We start from the raw sequence: 19,559 nt of genomic DNA, 5'->3' as shown, positions 1-19,559 counted from the left end.
ATGTCATTGAAATTCAAATCCTATACTAAATATGGCATGAATAAATTACTCAAACATGGGGTAGGAGCTTGTGCTTGGTCTGTCAACTTAATTCTCCAATTTGCTTATGGTCTAGAATGGCTAAACTTGAGAATGTGATGTCTTGGATTTGGTTTATTATGTTTGATCCAATTAGACGATTACGCGTTAATTTTTTTTTAAAAAAATTTAAAATCGAATCATTTATTTTCTGATTTAGTTATTATTAAAAGGAAAATCAATTATGACTAGAGTCAATTAGTAGCTGGCAAAGGTTAAGCTTTCGATTGCCTGTGACTTGCATATGATCACAATGTTGAAAACAGGGTCTAACACAAGAAGGGAAATTTTCTTTTATGCTAATACTGAAAATAATTAGAATTATAAATCAAGCTCATTTCTTCATCACAAAAGTCTCAGCAACTGGTCCTAAGACATTGAACAGCTTGGAAAACATGAACAAACACATAATCATAGTTCTTAACTGATACCACAAGCTTTGAGGAAGCAAAATTTCCAACACTTCTACTTCTTATTCCGAAGACAAAAACATCAACCCATCACTTAATTCACCCTTCTGCAGTTCTTCCTGATCTCTCCCCTTGATCCAGTGAGGGGACTGATGTCTCCCATCTTGATCATGCCGGTGACAAAGTCAGAACTGAAGGAGCTCGGGTTGTTGCTGTAACCCCGCACGATGGAATCCGTGGAGCCCCCATTGAACAGCTGTTGGTCGGAGTGGAGGAGTCCTCTCCTGTTGATGAGGTTCTTGAAGTAGTTGTTGTCAAAAAATGTTGGAGTCTGGATATCAAGGGGTGCCAAGTTGTTGTCCCCTGAGCCTGTTGTCCTTGGGCAGTTTCTCTGCCTTGTTTGAGCAAAAGAGCTGTCGATGTTGCTCTCGTTGTATATCCTAGGCCTGAATGATGTGCACCTTGCTAGTCCAATTGTGTGAGAACCTGAATTTAACAATAGCATTTAGGATAAATAAATGTGACAGACATACCATGTCACATAACAATAGTATGCTATATATGTTTTTGACAATTTCTTACATTAATTTTGAGAATCAAAGTATTATACCCCTATGAATGGTGAAAATATGGGTATGTTAGGATGATGTGAAGAGTCAATGTAACGTAGACGATAGTGTATTGAATATAAACTCTAATTGTCTAGTAGTTCAAATTGATTTTCTAGAAAGGCAGAGAGGAGATAGGAGCAAACCAGATAAAGCAACCATGTCTCTGGTGGAAAGTCCAAGAGCATTGAATCTAGAAATAAGTCTGTTCAAGTTAGAAGTTGGAGGAGGAATGCTGTTGTTGGCAGCAGCCTGGCTAGCAGTCCTAGCATCTCTCCTTCCGAGTTTCACATCCCAGTTGGGGCCTCCAAGCTACAAAACCAAAATGTGATTGTCTCAATTTTAACTTTCTCAATCGAAACTATCACTAAGATCTGCTTAGATGATTGAAAATATATAATCAAAACCAGGAACTTACAATGGCAACAGAGTCTCTAGCAGCAATAGTCAAGATATCAGCACATGAAACTACACCAGGGCAAACATCCTCAACTGCAGACTTGATGTTGTCAACCACATCGAACCCTCGAGCAGAGTTACGATTTGGGGCAGCATTTTTCTCCCCGGTGAAGGAAGATGTGTCGTCGAGTAGCAATGATCCATCACATCCCTACATGGAAAAAAGGATTGCAAAGCAAGGCCATTAGACCAATAACAAAATGGTCAATTTGGTCGGTTTCCTTTGGAAACCAACTGTTTATTTCTGTTCTTTTTGACATAAGTCAAACAAAGAAAGCCATGTTCCTAATAAAAAACTTCAGGTAAAAAGCTTCAGACATAAGACTTGACATCAATAAAATATATAATACTATTATCCTTTCTTTGTATTTGACCTTTTTGTCTAGTTTAGTAAAAGCTGTAACATATAGGACTATGGATATATTTCAGTTTGGAAGAATGGGGAGAAGAATAATTACATTAACAAAACAGTCATGGAAGAACAATCGAAGCAGGGAGGCACCCATCCGGGCCTCTTTCATTATAGCAGAGTGAACAGTGGATTTCACAGTGGGAAACAGCTTGGGGCATGTTTTGGAGTAATAATTTGTTGAAAGTTGAGCATTGCTGCTCCCCAAGGCAAGAACAAGGAGAAGCAAAGTCAGAAGAAACTTGGAAGAAGAAGAAGAAGCCATGGGGAAGTACTAGAATCAGATCAAATATACTGGTTTGGCTTGGAAAACAAACCGTGGCAAAACCTTTGCTTTATATAGAGATGTTCTCAAGGCCGTTATCACACTCGGCAGGTTACCTAACACGTAGACTCTTTGAATGTGCATGGCAATTCTTTAACGTTGTGTGAAAAACAAAATTATCAGAAACAAACTGATATTTGACTGATGATATTCAATTGAAAGGAAAAAAAGTGCAGATTAAGACTTACCTGCTTGTCAGAACGCGTTTTTCTTTGAAAAACATCACTTCCTAACGACTTGGCTATGATGTTTCACATCCTTTTGTCAAGAAGGCCAGTTTTGTTGGTAGCAAAATTTCAAAGCCATTGGTCCCCCCTCCCCCCCCCAATTGAGACAGCTTCAATCTTAATGATTTGGTGAAGACTTGAGCTTATGACAACAAAAACAGCAAAATTTGACTACTACTTTTGAAAAAGAAGCAAGATTATATTCAATAACCCTTAACCGAAGGCATAATCTTTTAGCATCTCGGCTAGCTTTAATGGATTCCATTATTTAATCTTCTGTGACACATGTAACATTAGACTATACATATAAAACAGGTAGTTATCTTTTTTCTCCCGACTTATTTGAAGAATTCAACTCGAAACTTCTAAATTAGCTATCTTTGATGGATTCCGCTACTAATTTATTACATTTAATTTTTTTTATACATGTGATATTAAATTATATATAAAGGGACGTTATCTTTTCTCATCTGACTCAGCCGAAGACTCGCCGGAAGAGTTGAACTCGAAACATTTAAAATGGAGTATTAAACATTGATCGTTGGGGGTGTCCCTCTCGAGTCAATTTACTGCATTTATTAACACAACCCGGATTTTACTTGGACCTGATAATTAAAGCCAGAAGCGTCTCTGACTTGTTCAACTACGGCTTAGAGAGCCTTAACAAGCCTGGAGGGGCTTCCATATCTGTCTATGACAAACATGTCACATATATCTGATAACCTTGGTTAGTCAATAATGAAATTAGATGTGATTAGATCGATAACGATTACTTGTTGTAAAAGTATAATTAAATAGGAATTTTAAGATTATTATTTTGATGTATTCGTCCGCAAATTTAGAAAAAGAGTAACACTTGATAAAATATAAATAAAATTGTTTAATACGTGATTAGTTTTTATAAAATTACGAGTGCAAATAAAAGTGACAAATCGCGATCAATTATTACATTCAAAATCAATTCCTAATTATCTCGAGAGGAATCTCGGTTAGTCAATAACGAAATTAGATATTATTAGGTCAGCACAATGACTTTTTCAAAATTGTAAATTAAATAGGAATTTGAAGATTATTCATTTAGTGTACTAGAAAGTCTACTTTAAGTCTTTCTTTTTTATTTTGTCTCATATGGCATATTCGTTGTATGTTTAGAACAAAAGCGACACTTGGTAAAATAGACAAAATTCTTCAATACATGATCTACTTTTTTTATGGAATTACAAGTCCAATTGAAAATGGCAATTTACGTTACTATTTAATTCCAAATTACCTCGAGGGGAATCTTGGTTAGTCAATATCGAAAATAAATGTGATTAGATCAAGAACAATGACATTGTGGAAAATTGTAAATTAAATCAAAATTTCAAAATTATTCTTATCCAATGCACTTAAAAGTCTACAATAAGTGTTTCTTTTTCATTTTGTCTCACATGACATATTCGTCCGTAAATTTAGATCAAAAAGTGACACTATAGACAAATTCTTTAATACATATGATTGTTCCGATGAAATTATAAGTACAACTAAAAATGATAATCACAATCAATTATTATGTTCATATATTCAATACCAAATTACCTTGAAAGGAATCTTGGTTGGTAATTAAGGAAATTAGACGTGATTAATTCGATCATGCGGACTGACTTGTGTAAAATTATAAACTTAAGTAGGAATTTTAAGATCATTCATTTCCAATGCACTAAAAAGCCCACCATAAGTGTTTCTTTTTTATTTTGTCTCATATGATATATCCGTCTAAATCTAGAATGAAAGCAACATTTGATCAAATAGATAAACCTTTTTAATAGGTAACCAAATAAATCAAACAAAACAAACCAACATATATGGTAAATAAATTCCAACATAAAATTAGATCAATTGTACATATGATAAGACTTGAATATTGAAGTTGAAAGTTAATAGTAATGATTAATAATAATGAGAATTGAGTGTGAAGATTGGCATCTGAGAAATTAGAGAAAGAACCAAAGGCAGTGTATGTCATTGAATCTTCCAAATTAAGGGTAAAGTTAGGTTGAATAGCTTTCCCTAAAATATAATACAATCTGATATGATTCCCAGTCCAAATATAGCCCCCAATTGTCTTCTTACATGGTGAAAAAAAAATTAGAGTTCAAACCCAAAAATCATTTGAAGATTGACTAAGTAAAAATGTACTTGGAACTTGGTGGCTAAGCAAGCATGCATAAAGCCATAGTTATAAAACAAATGTAAAGGGTGAAAAAGAAAAAGGATTTAAGATAAGGCAAGGAAAAGACCATCTGCTTAACATTTCAAAGCATTGATTCCTTTTACATTGTTCATGTCAACTGGAGTAGTTATGGAAAAGTGCCGACAGCTATGTCTTTCAATGACCAAAGTCGATTCAATTGTCCTCTTTAGAGTTTCTGCCTCAAGCCTGCCTCCACGTATGTATGATTTGCTCCACTTGGTCATTATCTCAAAGTTGGTTCTAGTTAAAATGATTTTAATGCATGGAGGAAAAGAGGGACAACTGGGTTGATGTACTTGCCTATGGTTTTAATGGCTTGGTTGGTAGACATTAAAAAGGAATGGAAATGGCTACATTTTCATGTCACAAAGACAAAGATAAGAGTATGACTCTTCTTGTCACATTATGAGGACATGGCCACACCTTCTTTTCGATTACTTTGATTCGAGGAAGGGTTGAGTTATCTATCTAGGTTTGTGGGCTTGACTTGTTGCCAAATCGACTCGAATTTAATTTGATCCGATTCAATTCAATTATTATATTAATAAAATAATAATTAAATGAACGAGTTGGATTAGATTTGAACTAGACTTTTAAAAAAGAAGACCGTGTAGGCTCGATCCACGATAATTCTATATGATATTATGTTAAAAATGTTATTCATTTAGGATTTTATTAGATGCTATATATGTTTTAAGTATATATTATAAGGATTAATTTCGTCAAAACAGATAACATTTTGTAAGTATATATACATTGTCATATTATTAAACGGACGGTTTTCATAAGTACAGTTAAATGATTATCGTATCTTTATTTAATAATTAATTATTTTATTAATTTTTATAATTATATTCTAATGAGACATACATCAATCTTCTAACCCAATATGTAAAATTTGATAACTTTACCTTCAATATATACAATAATTTTCTTAATATTATTCTATAACAAGCATTACTTTTCATATTCTCTAAAGAAGACCTTGGAGTGGAAGAAAGCTAAGAGCATGAGGTGTTGCTTTTTAATGAAGAAAATCAAAGCTCTTAGTCATATATGTATTATTCAACAATTACATGAAAATGGCTAAAATTTGTCACAAAGTCTACAATTTTCACATGAAATGGATGGATTACCTTTTTGTACTCTTCTGACTCAAGACTTTATACCCAAAGTTTCAAATAAAGCCCCAAATAGAAAAGCTTCTGTTTAGGTAAGGATTGGGTTTTGAATGCTATTTGGTAGGTAAGCTACTACAAAACCATTGAACATGACTTCTTCAATCCCATCTTTGCCTTGAAATGGAGGAAGTAAAATGAATGGAGCATGGCCACATCCTGGACCTTGCCCTTCTGTCTCGATGGCTTAGGACAGTCTATTTGCCTTGTGCTTTGCCTGGCTAGAACGACCCAGTACTGTAGCACATGGTTCGTGCCAAGCACACGGCCCATGTCGCATCAAGGTTAGGGATGTCAATCTCACCAAAACCCAATGTGGACTCAATTGTTCACCTCATCAACGTTTGATTCGTGAAATAAAAAATAAACACAAGCATAGATGTGGAATATATTCTTCACTTCAATTTGATTATATAGAGACAAAATATTAAATATATTTTTATATAATTATAATTTATAATAATATTATTATTATTTTAATTTAATTTTTAAATAATTTCGTTAATTGAATTGGTGTCACTAAATTGGTAATATCGAACTTGACAATGGCTTTTCACATAACATAGATATGTTTTAGTTAATTGATTAATGGCTTGACATTGTTCTAATTTATAAATTTTATTTGGTTAGCTTTTATAGTTTTATATTTATATTTTGTTTTGGTTGTATTGGTATGTTGCATGTTGGAAATTTTGATAATTTTACTTTGTTATTATTTCGACTTTTATTTGAAATTGTCCAAATTTTTACAACAATGTAATTTAAAGAATTCAGTCCAAATTATTTAATTAATTATATAAGCTAAACATGATAAATTAACAAAACTTTAAATATTTAAATTTAAACTTTTTTAAATTCCAAAAAATAAGTGGACAATTCCCCGTGAGAAGTGAAAATGGAGACAAATTTTCTTCTCCATACGGTATAGGGATGAGGATGGGTACGGGAAGCCAGTTAAGGACAAAGAATGCATCCCATCCCAAAACTAGCATTATTGACAACTTTTATTAAGTTAGGCATGAACTTTTGTCATTGATCTCATCGGTAAAAGATGGAATGAGTGTTGGGATTATAAGTAAGAGTCTTCTCTACCCTAACAAATATGTTTTTTTGGATCGAAAATGTGAGCTTGTGAGGTGCTATCAAAACTTACCTAACTTTTCATGGACGTGAGATCCCTTATAAGAAATATGAGGATCGAGATAAGTTCATATGAGAAATATTAAAATCGAAATAGATTTCGATTAAAGTGGGTGTTTCTCTTATGTGAAAAGTGAATGTCACAAATTCTACATCAATAAAAGAAACATTCCTTCATTCGATAAGTATGCCTTTTAGAATGGAAATGTGAGTATTCAATCTAATTGCTAAAAACTTTGAAAATAAAAATTTAATGAAATAATTCATACGTAAGACATTCATTACATTTAAAATTTGTATTAATTATATATAATATTATTATTTGTATCTCTTTATTTTTAATTCAGACCATTTAACATATTCTCTAGATAGATTCTAATGTTAGGTAGTAAAACATTTAGAATATTTTTATTTTGAAGAAAAAATATCAAGAAGATTTAATTGAGTCTAATTAACCTACAAAAATTCACACCTACAAAGAAAAATAATTGCAAAATTCAGAACTTTTAAGGGCCAAAAGACTTGTTGGACTGGTTACAAAAGTCACCTTTAAGCCCACTGCCCACCAGTTCAACCAGGCACCCGGGCACCAAGAATACCCAAAGCCCTCGCCCCTCTTCAGGTTCTGCCTCATACGCTTCGATTTGCAACATTTGTTTCAGGTTTGAGCCGTTGAATTTTCTCCGGCCTCTTGTTATATTGTAAAAAAAGTTGCAAAACCCCAACATCCCTTTCTGTAATTCTTGGAAGAAAAGGATGGTCAAGGCTAGAGAAGGAGAAAGAAGATAACTTTTATGATTTCTTTGTTTTTCTTGCAAAAGGGTATGTCAAATTCTCATGATATTTTTTACTGCCAATTGGGTATTTTTTGTTAATTTCGTTTATTAGATAGTTTCTGAAAAATATTGTTGGAAATTGAATAGAATAAATATTTGATGCCCAGGGAGGTTGATGCACTGAAACCCGAGTTTGGAATTGGAACAAAAAGAGAGTTTATATGGAAGTAATTTAGGGGTGCTAGAGAAAAGACCCAGATTTTTTTGATTGAGTTACATGAAGTGAAATGCTGATAGAGACTTCAATTTCTAGTTCAATTCATGCTGGCCTATATTATGTATCTGAACACAGGAAACAAGATTCTTTAAGTGATTGGATGCCTGGATATGAAACTAGGCAGATGTCTCCAAAATGTGATGTCCCTTCTCAGAGTGAATGTAAAGAGGCTGAGTATTCATGCCCTCCCTTACCAAGAACTGGTTCTCAACAATCATCTGTGAGTGTAATGTCTGAAGGTCCTGTGCCTACTCTTGTTTACAGTAGGAGAAAAAAACGGCGGGGTAGCAGCAGCAGTGCTAGCGCCGCTGTTGCCAATTTTTGTGCAGAGGCCCCTGTGAATTCAAAGAGAAGTGGGGATTGTCTTTCTGTTGTCAGTTCTGATGCTCTTTCAGTGGCAGTCATGGAGCAAAATGGAGTTTCTCAAGTTGGACATGGAAATGTAGCCACTGGAGATCTTTTGACGCCTCTTGCTTGCAGTAGAGAGCCTCACATTTCAAAGTATGAATTTGCTAATGGATTTTCTGGTGTGGACAACCACGGTTCTGATGATGTACGTAAAACTGTTAGGCAGAAAACCATAGATGTTGACAGTATAAATGATAGTTGCTCATCATCGAAGTCAAATATGGAACTTGCATTAGCTTCTATTAAAGGTGAGATGGATGAAAATGGTGAGTGCTGCTCCTCTAGTGTAATAGCTGCTGAAGTTGTGAGGGAAGATCTATCTGAAAAAGATAGGTGCTTCTCTATTCTTCGGAACCAGGGGAATGTTGAGGAAGTTGGGCCTTCTAGGGCTCCTCTTAATGAGGAAATTGGGACTAGCGGTGCTAGCAGTTGTTCCAGGGTATGCAAAATTTGTGGTCGTTCAGAAACTGCACAAAAGATGCTAATTTGTGATAATTGTGAAGAAGCATTTCATTTACGTTGCTGCAATCCCAGGATAAAGAAAGTACCAGTTGATGAGTGGTATTGTTTTTCGTGTATGAAAAAGAAGCGAATAATGGTCAAGGATACAACTGCAAGAAATTCTTCAAGTATCACTGGTTGCATGGGCAGATGCAGAGGGGTATCATCTGAAGGGGAATCCAGTCCAATAGAATTAATGTTGAGAGATGCTGAGCCTTATAGAACTAGTGTTCGAATTGGCAAGGGTTTTCAAGCAGACGTTCCTGACTGGTCAGGCCCAATTGATGAGTATGTTCAATTAGCTCTCACACTGTTTTTTTTTAAATAATTGTCTATATGGAATGCATAAGTTTAGAGGCTCTCTTATTGTGTACATAGCTGAACATAGATATGAATGACCATTCCATTCTACTTGAAGTTCCATTTATTTTTTTATGTTCCCAAATTATTTTAATTAGGCTTCCTTTGTGAAAGATGAAATTCTGTCTGAAACAAGGCAGTCCAAATTGTTGTTTTATGCTTGGATGTATGAAAATTAAAAGGGAAAGCATGCTAATAGGTTATATTGATTACAAATGTAATTATATTTTGACTTTATATAGTTATAAATTGATTATGTATGCTAATAGGTCCTATAGATTCCGTCTTGACCTAGACAAAGGACATGAAATACAGGGAAGCTACATTAGTTTTACCAAGAAAAATAAAACTGAAAAAATTTGACTTTGGTAGTGGGCTAATTGCAACGACCTTGAAGAAACCCAGTGCCAACTAATAGGCTATTTATCTTTTCTTTCTATTACACTGATAGGCTTTCCAAGCCTTTCTTTGATGACTTGTTGTGCTGCCAGTCTAATTACAGAATGGTTGGAAAGATTTGTGTGCCACAATAGCAAAATGATTACCACTTCTATTATAGAATGGGCTACCAGTATGTTGCTATGATCATGTCTAAGCCTGGTGGCGAAAAGAGGGGGGGGCGGCTAGTGGCTGGTGTTGGCTTCTGAAAAACTTCAAATTGGTATATCACTCACTTTGAAAACAGGAAAATTTTTATTTTGAACCCTCCGAAATATCCCCCCCCCGCCCTCCCCCTTTATAAAAGTTGTTTAAACTTTTCATTTTGAACTCAATTACTACACTTTGATTTTCTTTAACTTTCTTTTTAGTGTAAATAGGAAATGGAAGGAAGTTTAGACCAAAGGATACATTTTAATGTTGGAATATTTGCATTGAACTAAGGTCGCTAGTTTCGTTTCCAAAGTGGAAGCATGCTTTGAAGTAGGAGAAAGTCAGCTCTTGGAATAGAGGTGCATGAAAGAAGCGGCTTTGGGGATTTATAATGAATATGATTTTCATTGACAAAGCATGATTATGTACCAGATGTAGTCAGTGATACCCATTTGACATTTTAATAGGTTATCGTGAAAGAGAAATTGAAGAAGAATAGAGATGTGGTTTTTGTGTGAATGGGTTGGGATCTGTTAGGTGTTGTTACATGTGATGTCAATTTGTTTTGGGGTTGGTTGTGGCTCTATATTTTGGTTGGGCTTTTCCAACACTTTGCAATTGTTTATAGATTGGATGCTTTAGTATGGTTTTAGAGTCCTAGCTGTTTGTTTCCCAGCTGTAGTGGTCCACCTGTTAGGCATATTTTCATCAGTTGCTTTATGGACTGTACATGTGAAAAGGAGTGTAAAATGGTGTTACATCCAGCATTAGTTTGGTTTGACGCTTGTTGTGGTCTTATATTCTGGTCGTACTGCCGATTGGTTTAATTTGAATGCTTTAAGTGAATTAAATCTTCCATCATTTTTTCATCGTTGTTTAAATAACCCTGCAGTAGTCTCATTGTTATATTGATTGAGAAATCTAGGTATCTGTCTTTCCCAAATCATAAGCACTTCTGATTTCAGGGCAAGAACTAATTTTTGGAACAAAATCTTGGGCGAAATAAAATTTATTATTGCTGGATCCTGCCTTGTTCTTGGCCTTGTTTATGATTAGTCTTGTCACCTTGGTCTTGAAAGTTGCCTCAAAATCAGTTTTTCTGATTAATCTTCTGATTCATTGTATGAGAAATTCCAAGTTGGATAACTTAAAGGACTGAATCTTTGGGGTAGGGGCAAAAACTCTTATGAGTGCTTTATAATTAATGTAACTTTCTCCCCTCTTTATGCTTTTCCAATTTTCTGCAATTTGTTTTTTGATTCATCAATCAGTCAGCTATACAAAGTATAATGTAGTTAAAAATTACTCAAATGATTGACTGGTTGGTGACCATGTTTCAATTTTGTTTCTCTGCTGTTGGCTATCTTTCATATTTGGTTTCAAGTTTTTTCCTCTGTCATAAATTGCATTCAATGGAGGCCTTCTTGATCCACAAATCTTTTTGTTCATAAATAGTTTCTTGTTATATGATGCAGTGATGTTGATACCATTGGTGAACCACTGGAATGGGATCTTTTAGAATTTACTGATTTCAATGTAAGGCTTCAATTTTATGTGTTGGTTAGCATTTGCAGATAAGTGACCATTTCGTTTAAGGAGAATTGACACATCTTTCTTCATAGGAACTGAATTGCAACAAGTCATCTAAAGTAAGCTCAATAGGGAACTGGCTTCAATGTAGAGAGTTCATAGAAGGCATAGGAGGTAGTAATGGAACCATCTGTGGAAAGTGGCGCAGGTATAGTCTGCTTCTTTGGATATTTTGCTTTCTTGCTTGCTTTTTATGTTAGCACAAGTTGGTCTTTGCTAAAACTCTTGGCATTTTTGTCTAGGGAATAGCTTTTATGTCTAAAAGCTTAAATGTTGACTCATAGAATTGTATCTTTAAGTAAACATGTTATATCATGATAAATGTCGATATAGTTGATCCTCTAGTAACAAACAATAAAAACTTTTACTCAAACCAGATTACATGTCACATAGGGCCCTCCTTATCATTATCCTATGCCTAATGATTTGTAGATAATACTGTCTCATAGTAAAAATTGAAAATTGAGGAGATGGAAATTCAGCATATCATGTTTCTTATCAGCTATAAATTGGTCAATGCTGTACACCTAAGCTATTGTAGATAATGATAATTGAGGACAAAAATGATTATGCTGTTTTCAAGAGCAGGAGGAATTCAGTTCACCTTCGTTTTCATTATCCTATGCCTAATGATTTCTGGATAATACTGTCTCATAGTAAAAACTGAAAATTGAGGAGATGGAAATTCAGCATAGCATGTTTCTTATCAGCTATAAATTGGTCAATGTTGTACACCTAAGATATTGTAGATAATGATAATTGAGGACAAAAATGATTATGCTGTTTTCTAGAGCAGGAGGAATTCAGTTCAGACTAAGTACTGAGCATTACTTAGATGAGCTATTGAGCTTTAATATAACATGCACATAAATTTACAAGTTTCTTTCTTGGTGTAGTTTTGGTTTTGGTATTGCTCATGCAAGATGCTTAATTTTAGTTCTTGCTCTTGTAGGGCTCCTCTTTTTGAAGTCCAAACTGATGATTGGGAGTGCTTCTGCTCTGTCCAATGGGATCCATCCCATGCTGATTGTTCTGTACCTCAGGTGATAACCCTTTTAGTAACCTTATTCTATCCCATGCCATTGTTTTTTGATTGCAACCTCAGGTTATGGTACCTGAACATAGAATATGTGATTTTGTATTAATGGGGAATGTCTTCATGGAGCAGTAATCATTTTAGAATTTTGATTGGTTCTTTCGAAACTGAAAAACTAGTCCAAGATTTATGTCAATATGTATCACTTGAAAGTTTGAACTTAAAGTTGGAACATATTTGATGGGTCATTAATTGCTAGCTAATTTTAATGCAAGTACCTATTTAATTACATTGATGTCGACTTAAAACTAAAACTTAGTAAAGTGATTACTATTCATGTGTCATCAATTGCTAGAAAGAATCTTGGTTGTAGTCCATTAATCTGTCTGAAACAGAATTTAAAGCGTCATGTAAATGGTATTTTTACCTGAAGAACTAGTTGTCCCCAATCTAAGGTTTTATAGCATATCGTCTGCACCCACTTCCATCCTCCCCCCTTCTTATCACACTGCTAGGATTCCTGGTCAAGGTACTGCAACTACAGGATGTACTTTCTTTTGTTTTAGTCATTATAGAAAGACCAGTTATTTATTTATTTTAGTCATTATAGAGATATATGTGGTTTTAGTCAGTAATAAAAAGGCTTGAAGCTCAAGAAAATATTTGAGTTCTTTTTTCTAATGTATAAAAATTCAATTTTATTCTGTCATAATTGTTTTGAGCATGACCATATATTTACTTTAATTGAACTGTTTGCTGTATTTATTCCATCAGGAGCTGGAAACAGATCAAGTTTTGAAGCAACTCAAGTATATTGAGATGGTATGTGCTGATGCTCTCATTTAGTTATCTTCATTAATTACTGGTTGCAATTTATTGTCGTTATTTTTGCATATAAAATAATGCAAGAAAGGAGGTTTAAAGAAGCCTTGAGCCATGTTTGCAACTTGGGCTTAGCTCAAGTGGTAATAGTGGAGTGGGGTTGGGTTAGAGATCCTGAGTTTGAGCCATAGTGCTCTTATATTTAAAATAGGTTACTTCTACATTTAATGTTATACATTTCTCCAGGAAGCAAATTTGTTATAACCAAGAGGAGTTATTAATATACCACGCGGCATTTATACATCCAAAACAATTGTGTGTGTGATTGGGATTTATTGGGTGCTCTAAGCGGGATACAGAACCTCCAAAACGAGGCCAACTGGTTCAATGAAGCCTATGTGTTTTGAGCTTGATCACTCCATAATATGCACCGTAAAGCTCGTGAACATTATGAAAGAAAATAATGAACTTAGAAAAATGCTATTAGATTGATATATTGAAGAAACTGCATAATCAGTTGTTCAAAAAAAGAAAAAGGTGGTGTTTGGTAGAATATCTATCTTAAGAATGTAATAGAAGTGCTTTAACATGAAAAGTCACTGCAAATGATAAAAACTGTATGAAATGCCAAATTTATTCTTTTTCACAAAGAAGGAAAATTAAAAAGGAACTCCTGCAACAAGTTGGATTGCATTCTCATCATTAGGTTCAGATATATCTGAAGGCTCTGTATTTAGTATTTTCAGAGAAACAAGGCTTCTTGAGACTGGACGGGTGGGGTAAAATGTGATTTTATAGTTTCAAGTTTTCTTGTAATCTGTTATATAAATGTCTTCTAGCATATTAGTTATTAATTGATTATCCTTCATGGTTTGGACTTGCCTTTGGCCTCAAATCAAAGCACTCTTATTCTTGCATAGAACATTCTGTGGTTTTGGGTTCAGGATGGTTCTCCTAACCATGTGCTCTTACGTTTGTTTTAGTCTCTTTGGAGGGTTTTTTAACATTTCACATCCTGTGCAGTTAAGACCTCGACTATCAGCTAAACGGCGAAAATCACATCAGACCATGAACTGCACTTCACAAGACCATAAGGATGATAAGAGAAATACACAGAACAAGCGGCTTGCTCGACACTGATAAATTTCCCAGAGTACCTGTACAGATTCCCTTCACAAGATCTTGTACATCCAAAGTCATTACAGACCCAAAGATCTCAATTTTGCAACTAGATATCTTCCTTTGCAGTTTAACTCGCATTCTAGCACGTTGTGTTGGAGAGAATGGTCAAGTTTGAGAAATATTTGGGTGTTGGCTTCCATGCTAGCAGCTCTGTTTCTCCTTTGCTTTGAGTTCATGTTTTGGCTTTGCCAGCAAATTCCTGCCTTCCATTTTCCTTCTTGATTATAAGTTTCTCTGAGTCATTTATAAATGCAATAGAACTCCATAGAAAATTGCAATGATAAAGCCATGGACGGAACCCAAGCAAACCCAAATATCTGCACTTGGTTAATGCTTAATAGCAAAGGAAAATTCACTTAATTGCCTGCTGACAGGATATATCTACAGTTGCAGAGTCTTGCATGTCTGCTCTTTGCCAAATTTGGTTCTAGTTCTTTTGCTTTGCTTATAATAAAGGTAACTAAACTCCTCCAAGCAAACCAATAAGAGATTTAAGAGCATCTGTCATCAAGTCTTCTGCTAGGAATGGGAAGTACCTTTCAATATTCTTATTCATTGAAATGCTAATTTGAAACGGGAAAAGTATATCATAGAAGAAGATTATTATTTAATACATTAACGGAAGACCTTTTAAACTCCATAAATTAAATTAAAATGTCATCACATGTTCTTACAATTGATTTTTGATTCTGAAAATTTATTGTAGTTAATATATATTGTTAGACAAACATTGTTAGGACAGACAGAATCATATGACTGATGATCAATGTTCCATAACTCCATCTTTGGAATCAAAATTATGCTAATTTATTCATGCAAAAGTAGTCCTGCTAGGTGTTAACCAGAGGGAATTACACTTGCTTCATTAATATAGAAATTAAAAACATTAATTGCTGCACATATTATACAAAGGCTATATCATGATAATACTTTTTATACCACTTACCATATGTTTTTGCTTTTTTGTTCATACTTGCAATCCTAGTGGAGAAATCTCTAAGGCTTTGTTCTCGATTCCAATACAATCCTCATTCACTTCTTTGGTTTCCCTTTTGTAGACATACTTGCTTGATGCCCAAAGGAAGGCCCCCAAGTTAAGAGTAGATATGACCAGAAGGAATCCGTAGTAGTAATCTAAGTGACAGTCATTCAAGTTGTCTCCAATCCAGCTCTTGTTCTCACCCCTCCCTGTTATTTTATCCACCATTGTTACTAAAAGGCTGTTGAGGAAGTTCCCCACCCCAATCCCACTGGTGAAGAATGTTGTCCCTAGGCTTTGCATTTCTTCTGGTGACTGGTCATAGAAAAATTCCAGCAGTCCTATAGCATTGAACACATCTGCTACCCCCAACAAGACATACTGAGGCAGCAGCCAGAATATGTTCATGGGGACAATTTGTTTAGGCCCTACGATCTGATGCACTCTTATGACATGCATTCTCCGGACCTCCACCGCATAAGCAATGGCAATAGCTATGACTTGGATAACAAACCCAATGCCAAGCCTCTGCAGGAGGGTGATTCCCCTCGGGTTTCCTGTTTTCCTACGCATGAATGGCACGAAATAGCGGTCGTACATCGGCACAGAGATGAGCATAGAGAGAGTCACGAAGCTCCCGAGTGAGGCTGCAGGGATTTGGAAGCTCGAACCCAAGCTTCTATCCAAGGTGGTACCTTGTTTCACAAACAGTGTGTTTATTTGTGCCCATATGGTGCTAGGAATCAAGGTCACTAGCCATATTAAGAGCATCCCAAGTACAAGCTTGGTTCCTTCCACTTGAGTTACCGTACAGGGTGGCCTACCTGATGAGTTTCCATCTTTCACTGCAGCCTTGTCCAAGAATCTGTGAACACGAATGTGTATATGCTTATTAAAAAAGTTCCATTAAAAAAGTGCTTATAAATATTGATTAACATTTTTGTATAAAAAAAACGAGTTACGAAATGACACATAAAATTAAGATAAGATGATTTTATAATTATAAGCACTATGTCATTAATTAGTAGTACTTATCATGGTAATAATTGTTAGGGATGGTGGATCCTAATCATTTTCAAGATTCTAATTCGATGTTGACCTTGAAATGAAACTTATTGCTATGCAATTAAGGATTCCACCAAACGTGTTTCACAAATTATCTGTCTGAATTTGATAACATAATGGTGGGGACACTTGGGCTGCACCATTTCACTGTGACACCTCATCCATCAGGAAACAGCTTGGCCCCATGGAGATTACGTCCACTGATCAAAGAGAAGGGTATCTAATAGGAGTACTGATGAAACAGTTTCACATGGAAGGTATTTATTGAGCCAACGGCTATCAAGTTTTCTCCCATAAAAGCCCCACATTTGCCTTTGGCACAGGAGATTTCCTAGTTATGCACATGACTTTGAAGGTCCCCCTTGCACCTGTTCTGGCACCCAAGGATTTAAAGCACTTTGGAATTTTGTACGAACTCTAATTGACCTGGCTCTTCAAAGATTCCAGGCCACAATGATTATAGGAAATGAGACAGTGCTGTTTATTCTCATTTCAACTTGTTCTTTGTATCTACACATACTTTTATAAGTTTATATTATCTTCTAATAGTGGAAAATTTTAATATTTTAGTTTGTCTATTATAAGTCAAATTACTATGTTACTTCAATTCGGATGTCATATGTCTGTCAGATATGTGTCGGACACAGATATTTCAAAAGAAAAATGAAGAGTCACCTGAAAATTGGAGTGTAATAGACCTGCCGTTTTCCACTGTTGATGTAATGTTGAGGCTCATGCTCATGGAGTTCTGATGGGTTGTCAGGGAGCTGGAGTCTGCGATTTTTGATGGCGGTAATGGGGACTTGAATCAGGTCCCTGGCAGGGCTTTTGGTCTTCCTTACTTTGTGTCTGTAAATTGGGGTTCCAAGATAGAATACAAACAGGGAGAAGAGGAGGCCAACTGTTGGGATCATATAGCCTAGGCCCCATCCCAAGTTTTCTTGAATGTAGACAAGGCCAAGGGTAGCAAACAAGGCACCCAAGAAGGAGCTAAACATCCACCAATTGAAGAATGAGACCTTGAGCTCCTTCTCATGGGGGTTAAAGTCATCAAACTGGTCTGCTCCAAAGGTTGATATGTTTGGTTTCGTTCCCCCTGCCCCTATTGCTATGGTGTAGAGAGATGTATAGAAAAATGCAATCTGTAAAGTAGAGGCCTTGTTGCATACTCCATCTCTGCAAGTTGGCTTCAAAGATTTCAGTGAAACTGCTGTAGTGAGCATTGTCATTCCCTGTTCATCATATTACATCATCATATATATATATATATTAATCAACACATATAAAGAATTTCCAGGAACAAAAAACTCATGTTCACACACAAAAAAAAAAATGTATGGTATTAAGCAAGAAAATTATGAACCAGTCATTGTTTAATGTGCAGGTGCAAGTCAAATTAAGCACTAACAACGAAGTTATCTGAAGTATCAAACAATTCTCTCTCTCTCTCTCTCTGTCTCTCATCAATGACAAGAAATCTCTCTTCTTTTCTTTCCCATTAGCAATAGAATATTGAATTAATTTTCTGTTTTCATCAATGGATACAGATTACCTGTCTTTTTCATTTTTGTTGCAAATCATTTTCCATAAATTTAAACACTATAACAGCATAGTTTCCCCATATTAAATGCCAAATGAGACAGGGATGGCAACTTCTGTGTGGGTCTAATGAAAATCAGAGCTATGGTTTTTGTGGAGAACAAGGTACAAGCTAATGTCCAAGCTATGTTAATCCCAATGAATCAAAGCTTTACTATTCATCATTGGACCCCCACTAGAGCAAATATAATGAATCTAATTGGCTTCCTGATAGTCGGTATCTAGAACTATGGTCCAAACAAATGGTGTGACCTTCTTGATAGATGAATATAGTGAATATAAACCTCATCAAAATTTGGAAGTTATGGTACTGGTAAATTGCCTTTCAGATCATACAGTTTTGAAAATCACTAAAAATATTGAAAATAAATAAATGAGTTCAAGGAATTTGTTGAGTTTTACCATGACATAGATGAGGGATGACACAGTGAAAGTCCAGAATCGACCCAGGTAAGTATCTGCTATGTATGCTCCAAGGATGGGTGTAATCCAGACGGATCCTGACCAGTTATTCACATTCCTGACAGATGCAACTGTATCTTCATGAAGTTGGGTGGTCAGGTAGTTTACCAGGTTTGAAGCTATTCCATAGAAAGCCATCCTTTCAAATGCTTCATACCCTGTTAAGAAAAAGGCACAAAGATTGAGTCTTCATTCACATATATGGAACAGCAGAAGAAAAACTCCTGAAAATCTTTTGAAGTGTCTGCTTTGCATTGAGAGACAAAGAAAAAACAGTGTGTCAGGTTCTTACCGACGAGGAAAGCACAAGCTTTCCATCTTCCAGTCTTTGAGGCAAGGACAGGGCGGCCACGAAGGTCGACAGTTCCATCTTGGGTGTAACCTTTGGTTTCCATTTGATGGAATGGAGAAGAAGGAAGAGCAGAGAGCAGGGTAGCAAAGCAGAAGGTGGTGGTCTTAGCTTTAGTGTTACGGTAGTGAAGGATTCACTCACAAATTGTTTCTTCACACAAAAGCCTGCGCTTTATATAGCCGCATTAATTTGATTTATGACTGTACAAAGATAAGTGTTCTGCTTTTTTTCTTTCTTTCTTTGACAGCTCTTTTGACTACCAATAATTTATTTATTATAAATGTGAAAACTTTTCAAATTTAATAAGAGTGAGAATTTGGTCGGTCGCTTCAATTTAAAATTTTGAAAATCAAATTAATAATTTTTTGTAAAAAATAGTTGAAATAAATTAGATTATAATAAAAATAATTAAAACCGATTTATCTTGATTGGTTCGATCAATTTGATTGTAAATATTTAATATCAAAAATCGATAAATAATCAAATAGACTA

The 19,559-nt window shown here is 35.1% G+C and overlaps 3 protein-coding genes across 5 annotated transcripts; 1 reads left to right on the top strand and 2 right to left on the bottom strand.

Moving 5' to 3' along the window:
- Window positions 1-348: 348 nt before the first annotated feature.
- Window positions 349-2,278, bottom strand: LOC18587406 (peroxidase 4-like). The gene is made up of 4 exons (XM_007011167.3): window positions 2,014-2,278; window positions 1,515-1,706; window positions 1,243-1,408; window positions 349-974 (listed from the first exon to the last, which is right to left on the bottom strand). Exons 1-4 carry the CDS (start codon window positions 2,227-2,229, stop codon window positions 583-585), a joined length of 966 nt encoding a protein of 321 aa, XP_007011229.1. The 5' UTR covers window positions 2,230-2,278; the 3' UTR covers window positions 349-582.
- Window positions 2,279-7,636: 5,358 nt separating this feature from the next.
- LOC18587405 (uncharacterized) lies at window positions 7,637-14,806 on the top strand. Of its 3 annotated transcripts, none has more exons than XM_007011161.3 (7): window positions 7,637-7,889; window positions 8,011-9,317; window positions 11,456-11,516; window positions 11,603-11,718; window positions 12,523-12,613; window positions 13,381-13,428; window positions 14,452-14,806. In XM_007011161.3, the coding sequence occupies exons 2-7, from the start codon at window positions 8,131-8,133 to the stop codon at window positions 14,566-14,568; spliced, it is 1,620 nt and encodes a 539-aa protein (XP_007011223.3). In that variant the 5' UTR covers window positions 7,637-7,889; window positions 8,011-8,130; the 3' UTR covers window positions 14,569-14,806. The 3 variants fall into 3 exon arrangements, with proteins under 3 accessions (XP_007011223.3, XP_088666841.1, XP_088666842.1); XM_088810715.1 differs by having other exon boundaries at window positions 7,991-9,317; XM_088810716.1 differs by lacking the exons at window positions 11,456-11,516; window positions 11,603-11,718.
- Window positions 14,807-15,394: 588 nt separating this feature from the next.
- Window positions 15,395-19,234, bottom strand: LOC18587404 (Major facilitator superfamily protein). Its single transcript, XM_007011158.3, has 4 exons — window positions 19,008-19,234; window positions 18,656-18,873; window positions 17,330-17,886; window positions 15,395-16,454 (listed from the first exon to the last, which is right to left on the bottom strand). Exons 1-4 carry the CDS (start codon window positions 19,108-19,110, stop codon window positions 15,578-15,580), a joined length of 1,755 nt encoding a protein of 584 aa, XP_007011220.2. The 5' UTR covers window positions 19,111-19,234; the 3' UTR covers window positions 15,395-15,577.
- Window positions 19,235-19,559: the final 325 nt, after the last annotated feature.

The sequence above is a fragment of the Theobroma cacao genome, chromosome 10 (assembly GCF_053813885.1).
Source record: "Theobroma cacao isolate CCN51 chromosome 10, ASM5381388v1, whole genome shotgun sequence".
Taxonomy (NCBI): domain Eukaryota; kingdom Viridiplantae; phylum Streptophyta; class Magnoliopsida; order Malvales; family Malvaceae; genus Theobroma; species Theobroma cacao.
The sequence above is the reverse complement of the archived record's forward strand: the minus strand, read 5'-3'. Positions and strand labels throughout refer to the sequence as shown.

Coding starts and splice junctions, on each gene's coding strand:
- LOC18587406 (XM_007011167.3), bottom strand. CDS start 2,229: ATGGCTTCTTCTTCTTCTTCCAAGTTTCTTCTGACTTTGCTTCTCCTT. Junction 1,409..1,514: donor CTAGAGACTCTGTTGCCATT/GTAAGTTCCTGG, acceptor TTGGTTTTGTAG/CTTGGAGGCCCCAACTGGGA. Junction 975..1,242: donor AGACATGGTTGCTTTATCTG/GTTTGCTCCTAT, acceptor TGTTAAATTCAG/GTTCTCACACAATTGGACTA.
- LOC18587405 (XM_007011161.3), top strand. CDS start 8,131: ATGCTGATAGAGACTTCAATTTCTAGTTCAATTCATGCTGGCCTATAT. Junction 11,719..12,522: donor ATCTGTGGAAAGTGGCGCAG/GTATAGTCTGCT, acceptor TTGCTCTTGTAG/GGCTCCTCTTTTTGAAGTCC. Junction 12,614..13,380: donor CTGATTGTTCTGTACCTCAG/GTGATAACCCTT, acceptor TTATTCCATCAG/GAGCTGGAAACAGATCAAGT.
- LOC18587404 (XM_007011158.3), bottom strand. CDS start 19,110: ATGGAAACCAAAGGTTACACCCAAGATGGAACTGTCGACCTTCGTGGC. Junction 18,874..19,007: donor AGCTTGTGCTTTCCTCGTCG/GTAAGAACCTGA, acceptor TTTTCTTAACAG/GGTATGAAGCATTTGAAAGG. Junction 17,887..18,655: donor CATCCCTCATCTATGTCATG/GTAAAACTCAAC, acceptor TATGATGAACAG/GGAATGACAATGCTCACTAC.